Genomic DNA, 17,939 nt, shown 5'->3' with positions numbered 1-17,939 from the left:
ATTGCCTAGAACAGTGGTTCTTAACCTTGCTAAAGGTGCCGAAGACCACATGCTTCAACATGTGGATTCGCCGAACCCTTCGGAATTAGATACCGTACATTTCGGACTATAAGATGCACCTGACTATAAGCCGCGACCCACCAAATTTGACACGAAAACTGCATTTGTTCATAGATGAGCCACACTGGACTATAAACCACAGCTGTCCTCACTGTATTATGGGATATTTACACCAAAATTTATTGACCGGTAACACTATATCGCATCATAAGGTGGAATGAACCACTATGAAGCTTTGAACCAATTGGCTGCAAAGCTTCAAGAAGCTTCATTTGGCCATCACTGCTCCCTTGGGGGGGCAGTCAACCTCTGCTGCCACCTGCTGTCAACATAGTTGTTGTCCAACATGCCACCTAACATGCATTGCAGCGCTGCAGACAATCAAACTCCTGTGCTAATTATTTCTTCAGTTACTGTTTGTTTCATTAATTGCTAGTTATGTATTTGGTAACACTTTATTTGACAGTGGCGCAATAAGTATCACAAGACCATCATAATTATGACACTGCCATGAGCATTCATGAATGCTTATGATGTCATTATGTGTCATCTGGCAAATTATGTTTTGAATGGATGTAAATGGAGTTAGTGACACAATTCATGTCATTAATGCCCATGAGAGTGTCATGGTCACAATTATGATGGTCTTATGGCAATCTTTTGACACATCTGTCAAAGTGTTACCTATTAATCCAAATAAATAAGATGCACTGGACTATAAGCCGCAGGATTCAAAATGAAGGAAAAAGTAGCGACTTCAAGTTTGAAAATTACAGTAATAAAGCTTTTTTTTTTTTTTTTTTTTTCGAAAACCAGTCTATCCAAGCTAGCAAACTAATAATTTAGAATTCCTGTTCAAAATTCTCATTTTGACAGTATGATTTATAAACAGTTCAAAATTTGAGACCATGCTGCCCATCTGGTCTGTTGCATCCTCTCATACTAAGTGAAAGTTCACCTTCCACTGAGCAAACCAGTTCCGGCTCCCGTCAGTTAGAGTACTAGCAATTACAAGAAATGTAATTTGGGAGCAAACGAGTCCAAAACTTTGTCTAAAAAGCCACTTGGCCTAGATTTATAATATATAGTCAATATACGAAAACAGGGCTCTGCGTTTCTTTACCTTCGCTGAACCCTTAGACTTACTCACCGAACCCCTGGAGTCCGGTCGGACCCAGGTTAAGAAGAACCACAGCCCTAGAAGCTGCTCTAAATTTGAAAAAGTTTGTAAACCACTAATCTAAACCTTTGAAAGAACAAGAAAATACTGTCGATTCGCACTTGTGGATAAAACACTTCCTTTTGATGTTGAGAGAAATGGTGGAGGAAATGTTTTGTATTCATAAATGTGTCCTCAGTTGATGTTGAAATAATGTTCCTATTGCTTGCTATTATTGACATATTATCTTTTCGCCACAAGATGGCAGGATGGGACTTAATTGTCTAAAGTGCTACTTTTATTACTTATTTGTGTTTGACTTTGATTACTTTGATTTGTGGGATTGCCTGTGAAGACAGCAATGAGAGAGGATGTATCCGCATGTCAATGGATATTAAACATGCCAAGTTTTGGCTAAAAGACAACTTATTCTCCGTCAATTCATCCTACGAATGCAACGTTGAGCTGCAACCACCTCAACAGGTTATGGGCCCAGGAGTCATTCGAAGGTAAAGTCAGTTTCCACCGTGTAGAAGGTCGCGAAGGACAGCGTGCTCACGGACTGCTGATTAGCAGAAAAAGCTAACAGGCAACATGGATCCACGAGGAACAAGTAGGTTGACTCGACTGGCATTTGACGGAGATGAAGCTAAATATGAACTCTTGGAAACTAAAATGTTGGGACACTTTCATCTGATCGGGCTAAAGAACACAGTGCTGATAGGACCAAACACTGAAGCCGAGAGAGAAAATGATGAAATGAAAAATGCGGACGCGTATGCTGAAATGATACAACTTCTTGATAAAAGCCTCTCGTTAATAATGACAGATGCGCCAAATGACGGAAGAAAAGCTCTGAAAATATTAAGAGAATATTATGTTGGGAAGGGAAAACCCAGGATTATAAATTTGTACACCATGCTAACATCTCTTCAAAAGGGAACCGAAGAAAGCATAGTGGACTACATAATAAGAGCTGAGACCGCCATCACAGCATTACGAAATGCAGGTGAAACAATGGCAGATGGTCTACTTATCGCAATGGTCTTGAAGGGGCTACCAGAAAATTACAAGCCATTTACAATTCATGTGGCGCATACCGATGAGAACATGACATTTGCAGAATTCAAAACCAAACTCCGAAGTTTTGAAGAAACGGAAAAGTTAAATGCAACAGAAACAAGCGACAGAGTGATGAAGACTAAAGCAAGAGCTTCAAAGCAAACCACAAAAGCAAACGCTCGTGACCGGATCAAAGACGACACAGAGTTGGTGTGCTTCAAATGTGGGATCAAAGGCCACCGTGCAAAATCATGTCGACAAAAGACATGGTGTAGTCGTTGTAAAACTGACACGCATAAAGACACCACTTGCAGACGCAAGGAAACACCGGACGGAGCGAGAAAATTTGCTGAAGATGGAGATCCTGACTTCGCGTTCAAGGTGAGAGATGAACAGCCCGACACCAGGCGGCAGGATACACACAGCATCCGGGAACGAGGTCTGATGGTGGACACGGGAGCGACATCTCATATCACCACTGACGTGACCAAGTTCAAAAGCTTCCAGGAGACGTTCAAACCAGAGAACCACAGCGTCGAGTTGGCAGATGGTACCCGGTGCAGTGGAGTCGCACTCAAAAGAGGAGATGCGGAGTGCTACCTGATTGACAACGGATGACATGATAGCTGATATCATGACAAAACCTGTAACAAAGTTAAAATTGAAGAAGTTTGACAGTGTTATTTTTGGAATTTGAAAAGTAAAATTTCATTTAGTTGATAAGAAGGCATCAACATGAGAACAAGTGGGGGTGTTGAGAGAAATGGTGGAGGAAATGTTTTGTATTCATAAATGTGTCCTCAGTTGATGTTGAAATAATGTTCCTATTGCTTGCTATTATTGACATATTATCTTTTCGCCACAAGATGGCAGGATGGGACTTAATTGTCTAAAGTGCTACTTTTATTACTTCTTTGTGTTTGACTTTGATTACTTTGATTTGTGGGATTGCCTGTGAAGACAGCAATGAGAGAGGATGTATCCGCATGTCAATGGATATTAAACATGCCAAGTTTTGGCTAAAAGACAACTTATTCTCCGTCAATTCATCCTACGAATGCAACGTTGAGCTGCAACCACCTCAACATTTGAATTATCAAATAAAAACGAACAATAATTCACAGCAGGTAATAATACATGAAGAATTAGTGATTTTCTAATTTAACTATATTCATCACAGATTAGAGCTCTAGTCAGGTGGATTTATTTAGGGGAAACTGCAGGCGTCAACCACCACACGGCGCCATGTTGGCTCTCCTTATCCGTAGTGTCGGGGCACGCTGGTAAATAAATCCAACGCAACGCAGCTGTAGCTAATGTTGTGTAAAGTCACTGCAAGTAGTTTCGTTATCCACCATTCAGTTTGGATTCTAAACATTGCGGGACTACAATGTGATTTCTCATCAGTAAGAATTATGCGGTACCAGAATCCTTACAAAGCAGCATTAGTCCCGGGTGAAACTTTAGTTATAAAGCATGTCTTCCAGAAAGGTGAGAAACTAGCTTGCTAAAGTTGATGATGGGTTTACTTAGCTTCTAGACCTATGACCTGTTGCATCTCACATTTAAAAGGGCTTCAACGCCAAAATGTCGGTTTAATGAAAACAAGTGGTATGTTCACCCCTTTGTGCGTTCGTTCGTGTAGCGTAAGTGGACCAAGGATTTAAAGTGTGTGTACTTCCCGGATGATATTGAACGCGGTGTGAGAGAAGTGAGAAAACCATCCACACTTTCGTCAGCCTCTTCAGGCAGGAGCTGGGAGAAATGCGGAGAGAGTTTTTTGGACTCTTCGCTCATGAAGGTGATGTTGTTTTTTTTTAAAATTATTTTATTTTGCTTAGAGAAGACATTACAATGCTTATGATGGCATTTTCTTCTTTGTTGCAGGATGTGAAGACTACAGGAAGAAAACTGTCTTTTGTAAGAAATTTGGCCCATTCGCCAGCCTCAGGTACAATATAGTTTTGGCAAAAAAAAAAAAAGTTCATATTTAGGATTTTAAACAACGTAGTAAACAACAACAAAAATGGTATTTACTAATTACTGATCGAGCTACCAAATTTAATATAAATATGTACAAGGAGGGCGGCACGCATAGGCGGAGTTTGTCTTTTGGGGCGGGGGGGCACTGTCAAGTTCAAATACGAATTTACCATTCATAGGTAGACATTTATAATATTACCCAAAAATAAGGAGAGTAGTCACTCAATTTAGTTTAAACGCTTGCAAGGAGAAGGAGGGGAAAATATACAGCTTCCGCAATCGTTTTAACTAGCCCCTCCTTCACCTCGCTTTTTATTTGGGATGGCCCTAGCAACAGACGGGTGTCTTGCCCTAAAAGAGAAAGGGGAAGCAAACTGGCGACACCCCTTGTATTTGTTTGGCTATGTGTGTGCATGTAGGTGGAATTATATACATGTGTGTCAGCACATTTAAGCAAAGCAAAGCTGCATCTTTTGACTCTGTCCTTGAACAGGCAAGTGGCCTCTTCAAGGCTTTTTGAAGACAAAACATTTCTTCTTAGTAATTAACAATAAGCAGAAGCATTTCTTCATTGCGAGCAGCAATTGATTAGAGCATATATACATATTAATTATCTAGTTAAATACATTTCATGAAGCAATAGCATTTGGCAAATAAAAAAATGCAACAATGATTTCCTAAATGTCCCAGACAGTTTAATTTCCCAATGTTTGTGGCTTGTCCTCAAAGTTGACCAGTGGAGCCTAGGCCGGTTTAAACCGGTCAGAATGACAAGGCAGTTTTATCAAGAACTAAACATCCATTAGTAAAATGTCTCTTTACGGCAATCAATTATGGAACATACTATTATAACAATCAATAATTTATTTTGAGCCTTCATTGGTAAAAGCAAATATTTAATAACCATTTAATAATTATCTTATCAGCCACAACATGTTGATGACCTCGAAACGCAGTGTCAGCAATAAAATTAACTTTCAAGAATACGTATTTATAATAATAAATTGAAATTTTGCGTTTTTTGTTTCCTGTCATTCTTGAGAGGAATTCTAAATCAGGCTGCTTAGGACAGCTATACCTTTTCGCCAAGATTGTTATCCATTGACTATGGAACGCCCGCCAGTGCCGTGCCAATGTAGTTACCCCCGTCAGTCCTCTGGTCTGTCCCAGTGCGCTCCACTGATTTGCTTGATTTCCGTGTTTTGGTGATGTAGTTGGTGTATCTATGAGGTTTTAAAACATGGCACACCCATTAAAAAAAAAAAAAAAAAACTACAGTATAACTGTTATTACTGTAATTCAAGTCCTGTATGGAGTTTCTCCCGATTAATAAACGTCGAGGTCCAAAATATATAACTGTGGTTCTTTTCGGGCTTAATTGAATTAAGTCGATATAACTTGTAACTAATTTGCGTGTGTGTGCGCTCCCGTGGCCAGGGGATACAATTTTTGACTGGGGTAACCACATTGGCAAGACCCCGGTGGTGGCTCTGTTTAAAAATATCTTTTTCTGTTTATTTCATTCATTTTTGTTGCTTGTTTTATTGCTTTACAACTCTTATAGACAATATTTTACCGGAAAACTTTTAATTTTAAAATCATATATAGGAAAGTCAATCACATGCAATGACACTTTTCGGCCATCAGGGGCGCCTGGCCCCCCCGCCCCCCCTTAAAGTCTGTGTATGTATGGCAGCATGGTGTGAGACTGGTTAGCACGTCTGCCTCATAGCTCTGAGATCAAAAGTTCAATCCTGCTCTCCAGCCTCTCTGTGTGGAGTTCACATGTTCTCCCGGTGCCTGCGTGAGTTTTCTCTGGGTACTTGGGCTTCTTCTCAAATCCCCAAAACATCTACTTGAATACTCAAAATCCTCCATTGGTGTGATTGTGAGTGGTTGTCTTTCTGTGTGCCCTGTGATTCGCTGGCAACCAGTTCCGGGTATACCCTGCCACCTGCCCATGGTTGGCCGGATAGGCGCCAGCACTGCTGCCACCCTTGTGAGGATAGATGGCACGGAAGATGAATGAATATGTGCAAGGAGAGCCAAAATACTTTTACGCACTGTTGGCATTGTAATAATAATACATTTTATATCTAGAGCGCTTTCCATGCCACACAAGACGCTTCACAAGAAGGATGGAATCATAATAGCTCAAAAACAATAACAGCACGACAATCATAACGTTAGATTAAAAGCAGGATAAAAGTAAAAAGAATAAGAAGTAAAGATAGAACAGAGCTAAGGATCATGATGGATAAGAAAGAGTAAACAGGTGTGTTTTGCGTCTAGATTTGAAAAGTGAAAGGATAGATATATGGTGAAGATTGGGGGAGTTTAGGGAGTTCCACAGCTGGGGGGCACATTGACTAAAAGCTCTGGAACCAAAGATGGTGAGACTGACATGGGGGACGGAAAGGTGGAGGATAAAGGAAGAGCGAAGTGAATGGGGGGGGGGGGGGGGCTGTTAATACAGAGGAGATTGACATACATAGGGAGGGGCCAGGCCATGGAGTGCTTTGAAGGTAATGACGAGGATCTTGTAGTTGATTCTTTGTTTGACTGGGAGCCAGTAAAGTTCACGGAGCATGAGGGTGATGTGGTGTGTGGTGGGGGTCCGAGTAATGTGGGGTGCTGCTGAGTTTTGGAGGAGCTAGTTTTTGGGGGGACTTATTTGGGAGATCGAAGGGCAGTGAGTTACAGTAATCTTGCCGGGAGGTCATTAGACTACAAACCAGAGTAGAAGCGGTATGGTGGGTGAGAGAACGGAGAAAGCGAGAAATATTGCTGAATGTGGAAGTAGGCTGATCTGGTGTTGTCTTTGATGTGGGAGAGGAAGGAGAGCGTGCTGTCGAGGATGACACCCAAACTCTTAACCTGAGTAGAAGAGATCGGTACATTGTTGATGGTAATAGAGAAGTTATTGACATGAGATAACATGGCGGTGGTTTAAGCCTGTCGCAATATGCAATAATTCCATTTATCGCACGGTAAATAAAAATGAAGGCGATAATTTTTCCGCTGCGATTTATCGCCTCGCGTGCACCTGCGTGCGCGCGTGCGGCTGACGTGCTGTTAAAAGTTCGGCTTCCTTGTTACCAGCTACGCAAAATGCATTTTAGTTCTGTTTTTAGTTTAGTGCAGTTTAAGTTTAGTGCAGGTGGACAAAAAGAAAAGAAAAGGTGACGCTTACCATTGAAATGAAGACGTTAATGATAGCAAAATATAAGTGTGCATCCATTAACTGGGTCGTAGAATGCCGATCTCGGCCGGTGTGGCGGTCCCCCTTCGTTCGCCAGTCTTTATAAGTTAGTGACAGTTCTTATTGTGGTAACATCGCCTAAGAAAATCGCCAGCTTCGTCAGGTTTCAAATCATTTATTCCATCAACTCACCGAGTGTCCACTGCTGTTGACGCCAGGATCGAAACAGAAAGTAAAATAGCGCTCTCCTGCTCACCGTCAGCCCCGCGGTGCGTTCAGGTACACTAAAAAAAAGTCCGCCACATTACGCGGTGCGTTCAGGTACACTAAAAAAAGTCCGCCACATTAGAAGCCGATTCGTTACATAATTACAGGTACTGTACTGTATTATTGTTATTATTGCTATTATTATATTATTGTTATTCTGATTTTAATTCATATTTTATTTGTTTTGCTCTTTGTAATTGCTATTTGCAATTGTAACAGCAGTATTTATTTAGGATGTAGTGTGGGTTTTTGGGCTGTGGAACGAATTATTGGAATTATAATGTATTCTTATGGGAAAATCCTGCTTGACATACGACCATTTCGACTTACAAACAAGCTCCCGAAATGAATTAACTCCGTATGTAGAGGTACCACTGTATTACACATGAAACGCCATAGCAGAAGCTATGAGGGGAAACGTTTTCATTTGCCGAGATGCTTAAATTATTAAGTGGAATTTTATTTTTCTTAAAAAACACATTTTATTTCTTCTGTGTTTGTGTGCAGTATTAATATTGTTGTCTTTTCCTAAAAAGTATTTTTGAATTTAAGAGTAAACATTTATTGCATTTAAATGGGTGTACATGATCTATTAAAATATACTGTATTCTCACAGTGTTATTGTAATTTTTATTTTTTTTTAATTGGGGGGGGGCAATATCGCATATCGCAATAATTTATTAAATAAATTATCGCACTCTAAAATTTGTTATCGTGACAGGCCTACGGTGGTTCCAACTAGGAGGACTTCTTATTTTGAGCTATTGAGTAAGTTAGAGGAGAACCAAGAGTTAATGTCTTCTAAACAGAGGATGAGGGAGGAGGATGGAAGGGAAGATGTTGGTTTTGAGGAAATGTAGAGCTGGGTGTAATCCGCGTAACAGTGGAAGCGAATGTTGTGTTTGCGGAAGATTAACCCGAGGGGGAGAATGTAAATGATGACGAGGAGCGGCCCCAGAACAGAGCCCTGGGGCACGCCAGCGGAGAGCGGGAGGGATTTGGATTTATGAGGGCCGAATTTGACAAATTGTGTGCGGTCAGACAGGAAGGAAGTGAACCAGGAATGGGGTGTGTGGGTGATACCAAGGGAGGACAGCCGGTCGAGAAGGATTGTATGAGAATTGGTGTCGAAGGCAGCAGTAAGATCGAGAAGAACAAGGATAGATGATAAAAAAAATAAGAAGCTATGAGGAAGTCTTTTGTAATTTTAAGTGGCATCAATAATACAGTGGTACCTCTACATACGAAGTTAATTCATTCCAGGACCTTGTTTGTAAGTCAAAATGGTTGTATGTTGAGCAGGATTTTCCCATAGGATTTTCCCATAAGAATACATTATAATTCCATTAATTCGTTCCACAGCCCAAAAACCTACACTAAATCCTTAATAAATACTCCTGTTACTATTGCAAATAGCAATTACAAAGACTAAAACAAATAAACTATGAACAAAAATCAGAATAATAATATAAAAATAGTAATAATAATAATACCTGTAATATTGTAACGAATCGGGTTCTCAGAAATAAACATAAAAATACCTCCTGTTTTTCCCATATTACTTATTACTTATTATAAATCCAATGTATCAGGCGGTCGGTCGCCTGTCGCGTGCAGGATAACGACATTCAACAGTCACTCCAGATTTTCCACTTGTGGAAACAGGTTCCGATACCGTTTCAGGTTCCGTTTGTGCATTGGTTGAATTAGACACAATTACAGCAGGATTCTTTGAGTTTGACACGATCCGGTAAGCTAGACATTTCTGGTATTTTTGGCACATCCGGTAAGCTAGACATTTCTGGTATAATTACACTGCTAGCATCATCACAATTAGGCATGTGCCGGTTACCGGTTTCAAGGTTTACCGTGGTATGAAAACGTCACGGTTTCAAAACCACTAAAATTTTCCGTCATACCGTAGTACGGTATTCGCTATTTTACAAGTCTCAAAAATGCAGCCAGAAGTATCTTGGAGCAGCAGCGCTCACCCCTCCCTCTCCGGTTGTTGATGTGTGTGTGTGTCAGTGACGCTATTCTGCTAAACACCAAAAAAGAAACACTCCAAACAAAAGGCGTACTTTTCTTGAATTTATGGAGGTCTCAAATCATGGTAACTGAAATATACAGTTTTAAAACATTGTACAATAGTATTTTACACGTGTGAGTAGCTTAATTAGCACAAACACAACAGAATGTCAGGAAGTCATCCATGAAAAAGTTTGCCAAAAACAAAACACACATTTTCCTTTCAAATTCAAAATACAAATTAACTAAAAACTTACAAAGACGAATGTTAGCCTAGTCTTAGCTGGGACAGCAACTTCGTCGAGGTTATAAATCTCACGGCAACTGAGATATTTATATATCTCATATATATATAGATATAACTAAGTTATTGACATGAGATAACATGGCGGTGGTTCCAACTAGGAGGACTTCTTATTTTGAGCTATTGAGTAAGTTAGAGGAGAACCAAGAGTTAATGTCTTCTAAACAGAGGGTGAGGGAGGAGGATGGAAGGGAAGATGTTGGTTTTGAGGAAATGTAGAGCTGGGTGTAATCCGCGTAACAGTGGAAGCGAATGTTGTGTTTGCGGAAGATTAACCCGAGGGGGAGAATGTAAATGATGACGAGGAGCGGCCCCAGAACAGAGCCCTGGGGCACGCCAGCGGAGAGCGGGAGGGATTTGGATTTATGAGGGCCGAATTTGACAAATTGTGTGCGGTCAGACAGGAAGGAAGTGAACCAGGAATGGGGTGTGTGAGAAACAAGCTTGAATGAAGGAAAAGGGATAACATCAAAGATCGGTAATTGAGACAGATGATCTTGCCCTAAGCACAAATGGAATAAAGAGGTGTTGTTCCATTTAAGTCTCGGCCTTACATGTACTTAGATTAAGGAAGTACATGACATAAGTGAGGAAGTTCCACCAGTATTTGTATGGAAGGAAGTTAACTCTATTAACGGATCACAGACCACTGACAACGATTTTGGGACCTCATGCAGGAATGCCTTCGCTGGCTGCTGCACGTCTTCCGAGGTGGGCTTTGTTGTTATCAGCTCACTCATACGACATCAAGTATCGTAAATCTGATTTGCATTGCAAAGCTGATGGACTTTCGAGGTTGCCGCTTCCTGTCACGAAACATGAACCTACCTCAGTGGACATATTCTATTTCCGAAATGTTGACCATGCACCAATTTCAGCTTCACAAGTGAAACGTGCAACTCGGAACGACCCCGAACGGTCAGTCGTCATGGACATTGTAATTAAAGGACAAACCAAGTGTGAGAACACCGCTCTCAAACTTTTTTTGGATAGGAGGTGGGAACTTTCTGTTCAATCGGGTTTTTGGTGGCTAGGATTAGATAATCAGATCGAGGATACAGTAAAAAACTGTTCATCTTGCCAGAAGATTCGCAACAATCCACCTGCAGCCCCACTTCATCCTTGGGATTTTCCTCAGGACCCTTGGCACCGCATTCATATTGACTTTGTGGGGCCTTTCGAAAATCAAATGTTTCTGGTTGCTATCGATGCCCATAGTAAGTGGCCAGAGGTAGCTATTATGAAATCAACCACATCGGAAAAGGCAATTGAGAAGTTAGGAGAGATGTTTAGTCGTTTCGGAGCCCCTGCACAACTCGTGTAAGACAACGGGCCCCAATTTGTGTCAAAAGAAATGGTTGAATTCCTGCCAGTGGCAACCAACAACAACAGCAACCAACGGCTTGGCAGAGAGGTTTGTGCAGACTCTCAAACATGTTCTCAAAGCATCACAAGGGCAAAGTACAGTCCATCAGAGACTACACGAATTTCTCCTCAAATACCGAACATCTGTGCATGTAGCTACTAAGGTATCGCCAGCGAGCCTAATGTTTTCTCGAGAGATCCGAACTGGCATGGATGAAACCACCAACCCTGAGCGAGATTGTTCAAATGGATCAACGGAAACAAGTACAGAGACCTGCATTCCAAGAACCGAGTTTTTGCACCTGGTGACTCTAATGGCACGGAGTTATCAGAGTAAGGAAAAGTGGGCCCCTGCCACCATCATTTCTCAAACTGCGCCTGTTTCCTATACAGTTCAGACAGCTGATGGTGTTTGGCGTCGCCATGTGGATCAATTGTTGGGAACACGAGACACTAGTCCAGAACTGTCTATTGTGATTAAGCATGTGCCGGTATGAGATTTTGACGATATGATAACCGTGAGCAAAAATACCACGGTTTTACAGTATCACGGTATTGCAATTATAGCTCCAAAATGTGTTATTTTGAGAGGTATGGGTTAAAAATAATTTAAAAAAAAAAAAAAAAAAAAAAAAAAAAAACTTTTTTTCCGGGATTTTTTTATTTTTCAGAAAATATTTGCAAATTGGAACATGAATATTATGTTAAAATAAATAAATAAACAAAAAATATTTTAAACAAAATTAAAATAAATAGAACTTCTAGACTACCCACAACCACAGCTATGGTTGCTCAAGATTGGAGCAAGAACTAAATTAATTGCTATAAAAAAGTAAAACACTTCTAAATAAAATTGAAAAATATTGACTGTACTTTTTTTTTTTTTTTTTTTTTTGAGGGGGCAAAAGCTCAAGTGAAGTTTCGCCATTTTCAGCCTCTGTGTCAACTCTAGTCTACATGTCATGGCTTTGTGTTAAAAAGACGCAGAATTCACAAGTTAATAAGTTAAAAATGGATAAGTTAGTTAAAATGTGAATGTTGTTGTGCAAAGGTTTCATCTAAAAACACTGGGAGTTTTATTCAGTGTGCTTCTCAGCATATGTGTCACCAACACATGAAGATTCCTTTTATACTGTGATACCACACCCCCAGGAAGTGCACACTATGGCAACGGCAGTGTGATATAAATATGTCACTTTACTTTACACTTTACTTCCTGTTTTGATGCTGGTGCCAGTGTTGCACAAGTTGATGGAATAAATGATTAGAAACCTGGCGAAGCTGGCGATTTCTTTGGCAATGTTACCACAATAAGAATTGTCACCTTAACTTATAAAGACTGGCGAACGGAGGAGGACCGCCGGCTGAGATCGACATTCTAAGGCCCTATTGTCGACCCAGTTTATGGATGCACACACCATGCTGATATTTTGCTATCATTTACATCTTCATTTTAATGGCAAGCGTCACCTTTTCTTTTTTTCAGCACCTGCACTAACCTTTTTGGATCCAATGTTGATTTCTCTCACAAGAAAATCAGCCGTGCTTCCTCTTTCGGTAAAACCATGAAACTGCGGCGATGTCAGAAATCGTCGTATTTCGAGCATGTCGTCGGATGTAGAAACAAATGGCGAGTCAAATTTTACGTAGGATGTCAAAAAGATCGTGTGTCGAAGCGATCGTATGTCGAGGTACCACTGGGCTAACCTAAGCGGTAGGCACAGAGCCGATCAGACAACAAAACAAATACACTGAAATACCAGCACAACGTAGGGGATTTATAAAACAAGGGCAGCAGATAAACAAGCTAGCTGGCGCCCAACAAGGTAATATCTCTGCACCCTTCTCTTGGATCGCCTGGGTTTACATACAGTCTTGATGAGCTTGAATTGGCAGCAGTTACGACGTCGGGAACGCTCCCACAACGGGCTTTGTAACAAAACATGATCTGAGCAACAGAATGTGATAGCCGATGCCGACCAAAAATGACGTTATGTCCGGGTTATAAAATTGTGCCAGCAGCCCTCCCCTCACAGAGAACGCCGAGTGGGCAACACGGGACAAGTCTGTCAAAGTGTCCAACCCGCTTCATTCCGGGGATATCTCTCCATGCGTGAAAGCAATGACGCGAGCAAATCCCGCGTCACCTTACACGGGAATTTACCGGGATATATTTGTGAAAGGGGCTCGAGAGTCTCAGGGTGTGGTCAAACAATAAGCTAAAGCTTCAATGAATGAGGCAAGCACGTTTCAGAATCCGACTCCAATCCAACATCTCACGTTTTACAATCCATTGGGCGTTTACTTTAACCATTCAAGCCATCGGTCAACGAGGAACATAATATTAGGGTTGTCTGTAACTTCTGCTAATTTTATTATCACTCAAAGACTTTGGGGAGAGGGAGGGAAATGTTACACCTTTGTGAGAGCTGTCAACTCTCTCATTGCTAACATGTAACCATTGATCTTGTTGCATTATTGTCGCTGCTAATACTATTATCACGGTCTGCTGCTTTTAATGATTCCTGGTTATTAATCTATTACATTTTTCTCAACACTGTACTTCTTTTGTACACTTTCTAGTGGTTTTATTTTATTTTTTTAAGTAAAAATGTTGTTATTTCTGTATTGACATTAATTCATTGTGTGAGGCACTGAAAGGGAGTTGTATGTATAATGACAAAGTATATTGTATAGTTTTTTATTCTATTCTATTAAATTAGGGTTTCTTGCTTGGTTTAGGGTTTCATTTCAGCAAGGGCCAGAGTTTCAGATTGGGATTCAAGGGCTCTGTTAGTGGAACCATGAGGAGAACAGGCAAAGTTATTACTAGTATATTTGCCCATAACATCAGATTCGTCCTCCTCATCTACTGTAGACCGCCGAAATGAGGACCCGGTGGACATTGCATGGAGCTCCTCTAGTGACAGTGAACAGTCAGAAAAGGATGACGCCCAACAGCAGCGACATCACCGGCCTCTGATTGAGAAGAGACCCCCGGTGACCACTCAGTCATACCCCAAAGCACTTCATACACTTAGCTCTGATGAAGGTACAGTTAAATCTATGAGCACCAGTTTGAAATAATATTTTTTTGATAAGTTTTTTTTTTTTAAATCACAAAAATCATCTTGCATCTTTCTCCGTGGTAGATGACATGGCTGTCATAGAAACAGATGGGTCGGAGCAGGACATAGAAAGAGACAGCGATCAGCAAATCTCTGACTGTGAGTCGCCATCCTGGGATGAGGAACTCAAAGAAATACCCGCTGAGCCTATAGATGTGAGTGAACTACTTGCATGTCAAACTACATTTTCACCTCACAAACAGAAGTTGTTATCAAAAACATGTAACATTTAATCTTGTACATACAGAAAGAAGTTATATTTTTGTCTGAAAGCAGCCCATTAATATAACAATCTTTAGTTATGAATGACCTTCATGTGAAGGTTGTTGCTCAAAGAGTTTAAAATATGCAAATCACAAATTTCTTAGAACTATTATAACAGCGAAAATGATGTTTAACCACAGACAATGACACACTCCCTAGCTGCTGACATTTTGGAATGAATGTGAAGTCAGATACACCCAAGTTCTTTTGTGCCGGAGGTAATTTACAGACTGTCAACCAGGATGTCAGAACGTCAAAGAAGGCTATGAGTTGATATATTTGAGCTGTGAGGCAAATTAAAATGGTGAATGAAGATCCTTAGTTCAAACTATGTATTGGATGCGAGAGCGGTTGCAGGGTGTAGCCTGGGCGAGGCCAGCCGTTGGATATAGCGTCTTCATTGGGTGAAGAATCAGCGTAATGGACAAATTGTTTATCATACTTTTATTACACACTGTTACATATGAATGACAGATATTCTGATGTTTGTGCACAATGTTAGCCGTCACTGTTGGCGCAATAAACACTGATAGACTCGAACACGGCAATAAAGAAACAAAAATAAAATAGGGGCACGCTACTTAAAGCAGAAATGTGAAGTAATTTCATAACATGCCAAATAGGGTCACAATTAAAGTAATTAAACATTGTCCAACAAATAAAGCATGACAAGCATTTGACAAAATAATCGCGTTTCCGAAGTTCGAGCCTGAAAGGGGACGAACCCGGCAGTGATACGTCACACCGAGAACAGCGATGGTAGCGCTCCATACATACGGCCGCCATACAAAGCCCTTCAAACAATGATTCAAACAGCGATATAAGCGATAGATCGAGCACAAGGGAGGAGAAGTTTTTGAAGAGTTGGAGGAAGAAGAGGAGGTTGGAATTTCATGTCGGACCTAACATGTATTAGCCAGACGCTAATCAGGATGCAAACAATGTGCCTAGACTACCTGACATGGAATGGAGACAAGACCCATCGAGATTACAAGATTGGTAAGATATGGGCTGTTTTTATTTTCATGATTTGAAGATGCAGGCATTTGCACACAATTTTATGTTTTTGTCCATCTGATGACATTGTTTAAAAAAATTTTGGCAGAGCCGGCAGCTCTCGTGCATTTAAAATAATAATATAAAAACATTGTGGGGGGGAGAAGGAGATGTGGCGTTGATGGCTTTCTCCACTTTATTGTGGCAACAATAAGAAAACAAAATAATAGCGGACTGCCTTCACATTCGACCGCGAAGTTTTGCTTCTCGCTCATCTCCGCCTCGCTTCGTACTACCAGCTACTACTACTTCCAGTCCCAGCGTCTCTTAAACGGATCGTGCATAGTGTCTTGTTATGAGCTTTTTGTTTACAAATATATAGAACACACGACGTGCTGCCAACTTTGTTTCTTTATCAACACATGGAGCTAACGGTACAAACAAAGCTTGGGGCTCTCGGCAGGAAGTGGCATCTAATGGCGTGAGGAAATGTAGTTTTTCACACAAGCGAACAGATTACAAAGCACCACTTCAGTGTTGTCCCGAGACTACATTTCCCATGATTCACTGCGTGACTTGAGCCGCTCGCTGATTCGCTGCGAGATTGACTCAATGCCAACACGCTAGTTGTCACCTGTCAGCGGCTCTCTAAAACACAAACTAGAAGGCTATCAAGCGATCACCGTGAAAGAAACGCCGAACCGTACAAATGCAATGCAATTCTTGAAGCATGAAGGTGGAAATACATAATACAAATAAATGTGCACAAACTCACCGGCGGTGTGTGTCTCTTAAGGCAACGTGACCGTGAATTACCGCGACGCTGGCCCGCTTATATGCACATCCACACCCCTTTCCCAATTGACAGTGGATTAACCCTTTCGGACAAGATCGTAGATGACGCACAATTTAAACGCGCTTAACCTAGCGAACACAACAACAACTTTGATCGAGGATTGCCACGAGTTGGCTTTTGGCTAACGTCGCTAGCTTCTACTGTACATTCCACAACAGTTGGCAGCTCTGCTTTGACAAAGTCATCAGTCATCTATCACAAAATCACACTTACTTTTTGGCAAATCCTTGATCATAAGCAGACCGGTTAAGGAAGCAGGCATCTTCAAAGTGTTTGTAGCAGGGAACACTACTTGATGATGGCGTGAAATTCATTCGCTTCGTGAGAACGAAAGATGTCCATTTACCTGCCCTGCTATCCTTTGGCCACTCAAAACAACTTTTCGTTAGAGTGAGAACAAAACATCGCCACACACCGCCGTGGCATCTTACCGAGAAACAATGCAACAAACAATACTGTTCTATGGCGGACTTCCCTCGCACTTCTAGGCGTGTCGTCATTCCGGAAGATTTCCGAAGATTGCCGAAGAAAAGCATTTTCGTTGTCAAGGGCGTTGCTATGGGTTAAACAAAGACTCTGGAAGGGTTGCGTTAAAAAAAAAAAAAAAAAAGAAAGAAAATATGCTTATAATTGTTTAGCCATTGATATTATTCAAAAACATGGTTGGCCAACCTTACTTCACATTTCCGCTTTAGATTTACTGTACCTCTTCTCGTGTGGTGCCCCGGCCCCAATATTGGACGCAGACGATGCCTTTTGGTCTGCTAAAATGGAACTCTGTTTAGCGGTTGACTTTCTTTGCTCTAAATATTGTATTTACTCTCTGTTGTCCTCCTGTAGACAAAAGCTGCAAAGATGCAAATTTAGATAGAAATTATGTAATCTCTGCTTGTTTGCGCTGTAAAAAGTTTTGTTTGTTCTTTTATAAGTCAATCTGAGGTCATCCAGACCCACATTTTGCTTTAAAATGGTTCAGGTCCATTTTGCCGTAAATAGGGGGCTTAAGATATTAATTTGGAGTGATGACGTGACTCTCAGCCCCCCGTTTACTGCAAAATGGACCCGTGCTACGTTTGCACTAGTTTTTGGATACGCCTGTTATTGCTAGAGATGGTACAAACCTAGCACAACCGATTGCTACCATTGCGGTTCCATTCCGACGTAGATGGGGGGCTGCGCGATGTCATCACTCAAAACTAATTATCTCAAAAACGATAGCAGCATAAACGATTGGCCCAATTTTTAGCCATTTTAACCAAAATGGG

At 41.0% G+C, this 17,939-nt stretch overlaps 1 protein-coding gene across 6 annotated transcripts in view; it reads left to right on the top strand.

The window, feature by feature from the left end:
• The first annotated feature begins 3,265 nt into the window (after positions 1 to 3,265).
• spidr (scaffold protein involved in DNA repair) overlaps positions 3,266 to 17,939 on the top strand; it is a 75,767-nt gene continuing 61,093 nt past the window's right edge. For 4 of the 6 annotated variants that reach the window (XM_057857746.1, XM_057857745.1, XM_057857749.1 and 1 more), the window contains exons 1-5: positions 3,266 to 3,408; positions 3,927 to 4,082; positions 4,169 to 4,232; positions 14,309 to 14,482; positions 14,583 to 14,713. In XM_057857746.1, coding sequence (XP_057713729.1) covers positions 3,268 to 3,408; positions 3,927 to 4,082; positions 4,169 to 4,232; positions 14,309 to 14,482; positions 14,583 to 14,713 — 666 coding nt within the window. In that variant the 5' untranslated portion in view covers positions 3,266 to 3,267. Of the gene's footprint in view, positions 3,409 to 3,547; positions 3,773 to 3,926; positions 4,083 to 4,168; positions 4,233 to 14,308; positions 14,483 to 14,582; positions 14,714 to 17,939 lie in introns of those variants that run through there. The other 2 variants (XM_057857750.1, XM_057857751.1) reach the window with 2 other exon arrangements.

This window comes from Corythoichthys intestinalis, chromosome 14 (assembly GCF_030265065.1).
Source record: "Corythoichthys intestinalis isolate RoL2023-P3 chromosome 14, ASM3026506v1, whole genome shotgun sequence".
NCBI lineage: Eukaryota > Metazoa > Chordata > Actinopteri > Syngnathiformes > Syngnathidae > Corythoichthys > Corythoichthys intestinalis.
Note: the sequence above shows the minus strand (reverse complement) of the source record. Positions and strands in the feature narration are given on the sequence as shown.